This window comes from Lethenteron reissneri, chromosome 36 (assembly GCF_015708825.2).
Source record: "Lethenteron reissneri isolate LAM-NWPU_2019-01 chromosome 36, ASM1570882v1, whole genome shotgun sequence".
Lineage (NCBI taxonomy): Eukaryota > Metazoa > Chordata > Hyperoartia > Petromyzontiformes > Petromyzontidae > Lethenteron > Lethenteron reissneri.
The window spans coordinates 4158467-4165032 of NC_083814.1; the positions used below are offsets into that span (position 1 = coordinate 4158467).

Genomic DNA, 6566 nt, shown 5'->3' on the forward strand with positions numbered 1-6566 from the left:
ACCACAACTGCCCCTACAACAGCCACTTCAGAATTGACAACTACCACTCCGCAGGCAACTACAACAAAGGAAGTCACCACCCTATTGACATCAACAGAACAATCCACCACAACTGCACCAACAACACAGACAGCCAATACAGAATTGACAACTACCACTCCACAGGCAACCACAACAAAGGAAGTGACCACCCTATCAACTTCAACAGAACAATCCACCACAACTGCACCTACAACAGCCACTACAGAATTGACAACTACCACTCCGCAGGCAACTACAATAAAGGAAGTCACCACCCTATTGACATCAACAGAACAATCCACCACAACTGCACCAACAACACAGACAGCCAATACAGAATTGACAACTACCACTCCGCAGGCAACCACAACAAAGGAAGTGACCACCCTATCAACTTCAACAGAACAATCCACCACAACTGCACCTACAACAGCCACTACAGAATTGACAACTACCACTCCGCAGGCAACTACAACAAAGGAAGTCACCACCCTATCGACATCAACAGAACAATCCACCACAACTGCATCAACAACACAGACAGCCACTACAGAATTGACATCAACCACTCCGCAGGCAACCACAACAAAGGAAGTCACCACCCTATCAACTTCAACAGAACAATCCACCACAACTGCACCTACAACACAGACAGCCACTACAGAATTGACAACTACCACACCACAGGCAACCACAACAAAGGAAGTCACCACCCTTTTAACTTCAACAGAAAAATCCACCACAACTGCACCAACAACACAGACAGCCACTACAGAATTGACAACTACAACTCCGCAGGCAACCACAACAAAGGAAGTCACCACACTATCAAATTCAACAGAACAATCCACCACAACTGCACCTACAACACAGACAGCAACTACAGAATTGACAACTACCACTCCGCAGGCAACCACAACAAAGGAAGTCACCACCCTATCAACTTCAACAGAACAATCCACCACAACTGCACCTACAACAGCCACTTCAGAATTGACAACTACCACTCCGCAGGCAACTACAATAAAGGAAGTCACCACCCTATCAACTTCAACAGAACAATCCACCACAACTGCACCTCCAACACAGACAGCCACTACAGAATTGACAACTACCACTCCGCAGGCAACCACAACAAAGGAAGTCACCACCCTATCAACTTCAACAGAACAATCCACCACAACTGCACCTACAACAGCCACTTCAGAATTGACAACTACCACTCCACAGGCAACCGCAACAAAGGAAGTCACAACCCTATCAACTTCAACAGCACAATTCACAACAACTGCACCTACAACACAGACAGCCACTACAGAATTAACAACTACCACTCCGCAGGCAACCACAACAAAGGAAGGCGCCACCCTATCAACTTCAACAGAACAATCCACCACAACTGCCCCTACAACAGCCACTTCAGAATTGACAACTACCACTCCGCAGGCAACTACAACAAAGGAAGTCACCACACTATTGACATCAACAGAACAATCCACCACAACTGCACCAACAACACAGACAACCACTACAGAATTGACAACTACCACTCTGCAGGCAACCACAACAAAGGAAGTCACCACCCTATCAACTTCAACTAAACAATCCAACACAACTGCACCTACAACAGCCACTACAGAATTGACAACTACCACTCCGCAGGCAACTACAACAAAGGAAGTCACCACCCTATCGACATCAACAGAACAATCCACCACAACTGCACCAACAACACAGACAGCCACTACAGAATTGACATCAACCACTCCGCAGGAAACTACAACAAAGGAAGTCACCACCCTATCAACTTCAACAGAACAATCCACCACAACTGCACCTACAACACAGACAGCCACTACAGAATTGACAACTACCACTCTGCAGGCAACCACAACAAAGGAAGTCACCACCCTATCAACTTCAACAGCACAATCCACCACAACTGCACCTACAACAGCCACTTCAGAATTGACAACTACCACTCCGCAGGCAACCACAACAAAGGAAGTCACAACCCTATTAACTTCAACAGCACAATCCACAACAACTGCACCTACAACACAAAGAGCCACTACAGAATTAACAACTACCATTCCACAGGCAACCACAACAAAGGAAGTCACCACCCTTTCAACTTCAACAGAACAATCTACCACAAGTGCACCTACAACACAGACAGCCACTACAGAATTGACAACTACCACGCCACAGGCAACCACAACAAAGGAAGTCACCACCCTTTCAACTTCAACAGAACAATCCACCAAAACTGCACCTACAACACAGACAGCCACTACAGAATTGACAACTACAACTCCACAGGCAACCACAACAAAGGAAGTCACCACCCTATCGACTTCAACAGCACAATCCACCACAACTGCAACTACAATAGCCACAACAGAATTGACATCTACCACTCCGCAGGAAACCACAACAAAGGAAGTCACCACCCTATCGACTTCAACAGCACAATCCACCACAACCCCACTTACAACAGCCACTTCAGAATTGACAACTACCACTCCACAGGCAACCACAACTGAGGAAGTCACTACCCTATCGACTTCAACAGCACAATCCTCCAAAACTGCACCTACAACACAGACAGTCACTACAGAATTGACAACTACAACTCCACAGGCAACCACAACAAAGGAAGTCACCACCCTATCGACTTCAACTGCACAATCCACCACAACTGCAACTACAATAGCCACAACAGAATTGACATCTACCACTCCGCAGGAAACCACAACAAAGGAAGTCACCACCCTATCGACTTCAACAGCACAATCCACCACAACCCCACTTACAACAGCCACTTCAGAATTGACAACTACCACTCCACAGGCAACCACAACTGAGGAAGTCACCACCCTATCGACTTCAACAGCACAATCCACCACAACTGCACCTACAACACCCACTTCAAAATTGACAATTACAACTCCACAGGCAACTACAACAAAGGAAGTCAGCACCCTATCGACTTCAACAGCACAATCCACCACAACTGCACCTACAACAGCCACTTCAGAATTGACAACTACCACTCCTCAGGCAACCACAACAAAGGAAGTCACCATCCTATCGACTTCAACAGCACAATCCACCTCAACTGCACCTACAACAGCCACTTCAGAATTGACAACTACAACTCCACAGGCAACTACAACAAAGGAAGTCACCACCCTATCAACTTCAACTGCACAATCCACCATAACTGCACCTACAACAGCCACTTCAGAATTGACAACTACAACTCCACAGGCAACTACAACAAAGGAAGTCACCACCCTATCGACTTTAACAGCACAATCCACCACAACTGCACCTACAACAGCAACTTCAGAATTGACAACTACAACTCCACAGGCAACTACAACAAAGGAAGTCACTACCCTATCAACTTCAACAGCACAATCCACCACAACTGCACCTACAATAGCAACTACAGAATTGACAACTACCACTCCGCAGGCAATCACGACAAAGGAAGTCACCACCCTATCAACTTCAACAGCACAATCCACCACAACTGCACCTACAACAGCCACTTCAGAATTGACAACTATCACTCCGCAGGCAACCACAACAAAGGAAGTCACCACCCTATTGACTTCAACAACACAATCCACCACAACTGCACCTACAACAGCCACTTCAGAATTGACAACTACCACTCCGCAGGCAACCACAACAAAGGAAGTCACCACCCTATCAACTTCAACAGCACAATCCACCACAACTGCACCTACAACAGCCACTACAGAATTGACAACTACCACTCCGCAGGCAACCACAACAAAGGAAGTCACCACCCTATCAACTTCAACACCACAATCCACCACAACTGCACCGACAACAGCCACTTCAGAATTGACAACTACAACTCCACAGGCAACTACAACAAAGGAAGTCACCACCCTATCAACTTCAACAGCACAATCCACCACAACTGCACCTACAACAGCAACTTCAGAATTGAAAACTACAACTCCAAAGACAACTACAACAAAGGAAGTCACCACCCTATCGACTTCAACAACACAATCCACCACAACTGCACCTACAACAGCCACTTCAGAATTGACATATACCACTCCGCAGGCAACCACAACAAAGATAGTCACCACGCTATCAACTTCAACAGCACAATCCACCACAACTGCACCTACAACAGCCACTTCAGAATTGACAACTACCACTCCGCAGGCAACCACAACAAAGGAAGTCACCACCCTATCAACTTCAACAGCACAATCCACATCAACTGCACCTACAACAGCCACTACAGAATTGACAACGACCACTCCGCAGGCAACCACAACAAAGGAAGTCACCACCCTATCAACTTCAACAGCACAATCCTACACAACTGCACCTACAACAGCCACTTCAGAATTGACAACTACCACTCCACAGGCAACTACAACACAGGAAGTCACCACCATATTGACTTCAACAGCACAATCCACCACAACTGCACCTACAACACCCACTTCAAAATTGACAACTATAACTCCACAGGCAACTACAACAAAGGAAGTCACCACCCTATCAACTTCAAGAGCACAATCCACCACAACTGCACCTACAACAGCCACTACAGAATTGACAACTACGACTCCGCAGGCAACCACAACAAAAGAAGTCACCACCCTATCAACTTCAACAGCACAATCCACCACAACTGCACCTACAACAACCACTACAGAATTGACATCTACCACTCCGCAGGCAACCACAACAAAGGAAGTCACCACCCTATCGACTTCAACAGCCCAATCCACCACAACTGCACCTACAACAGCCACTACAGAATTGACATCTACCACTCCACAGGCAACCACAACAAAGGAAGTCACCACCCTATCGACTTCAACAGCACAATCCACCACAACTGCACCTACAACAGCCACTTCAGAATTGACAACTACCACTCCGCAGGCAACCACAACAAAGGAAGTCACCACCCTATCAATTTCAACAGCACAATCCACATCAATTGCACCTACAACAGCCACTACAGAATTGACAACGACCACTCCGCAGGCAACCACAACAAAGGAAGTCACCACCCTATCGACTTCAACAGCACAATCCACCACAACTGCACGTACAACAGCCACTTCAGAATTAACAACTACCACTCCACAGGCAACCACAACAAAGGAAGTCACCACCCTATCGACTTCAACAGCACAATCCACATCAACTGCACCTACAACAGCCACTTCAGAATTGACAACTACCACTCCACAGGCAACTACAACAAAGGAAGTCACCACCATATCGACTTCAACAGCACAATCCACCACAACTGCACCTACAACAGCCACTTCACAATTGACAACTACCACTGCGCAGGCAACCACAACTAAGGAAGTCACCACCCTATCAACTTCAACAGCACAATCCACCACAACTGCACCTACAACAGCCACTACAGAATTGACAACGACCACTCCGCAGGCAACCACAACAAAGGAAGTCACCACCCTATCGACTTCAACAGCACAATCCACCACAACTGCACCTACAACAGCCACTACCGAATTGACATCTACCACTCTGCAGGCAACCACGACAAAGGAAGTCACCACCCTATCGACTTCAACAGCACAATCCACCACAACTGCACCTACAACAGCCACTTCAGAATTGACAACTATCACTCCGCAGGCAACCACAACAAAGGAAGTCACCACCCTATTGACTTCAACAACACAATCCACCACAACTGCACCTACAACAGCCACTTCAGAATTGACAACTACCACTCCGCAGGCAACCACAACAAAGGAAGTCACCACCCTATCAACTTCAACAGCACAATCCACCACAACTGCACCTACAACAGCCACTACAGAATTGACAACTACCACTCCGCAGGCAACCACAACAAAGGAAGTCACCACCCTATCAACTTCAACACCACAATCCACCACAACTGCACCGACAACAGCCACTTCAGAATTGACAACTACAACTCCACAGGCAACTACAACAAAGGAAGTCACCACCCTATCAACTTCAACAGCACAATCCACCACAACTGCACCTACAACAGCAACTTCAGAATTGAAAACTACAACTCCAAAGACAACTACAACAAAGGAAGTCACCACCCTATCGACTTCAACAACACAATCCACCACAACTGCACCTACAACAGCCACTTCAGAATTGACATATACCACTCCGCAGGCAACCACAACAAAGATAGTCACCACGCTATCAACTTCAACAGCACAATCCACCACAACTGCACCTACAACAGCCACTTCAGAATTGACAACTACCACTCCGCAGGCAACCACAACAAAGGAAGTCACCACCCTATCAACTTCAACAGCACAATCCACATCAACTGCACCTACAACAGCCACTACAGAATTGACAACGACCACTCCGCAGGCAACCACAACAAAGGAAGTCACCACCCTATCAACTTCAACAGCACAATCCTACACAACTGCACCTACAACAGCCACTTCAGAATTGACAACTACCACTCCACAGGCAACTACAACACAGGA

At 46.9% G+C, this 6566-nt stretch overlaps 1 protein-coding gene across 1 annotated transcript; it reads left to right on the forward strand.

Annotated features, from left to right (window-relative positions):
* Window positions 1-207: 207 nt before the first annotated feature.
* On the forward strand, window positions 208-6195 carry LOC133351036 (salivary glue protein Sgs-3-like; the record flags this gene model as incomplete). Its single annotated transcript, XM_061565922.1, has 2 exons — window positions 208-248; window positions 5238-6195. Coding segments are annotated over 2 exons (999 nt in total), but the record flags the coding sequence as incomplete, so codon positions are not given.
* Between the last annotated feature and the right edge of the window lie 371 nt (window positions 6196-6566).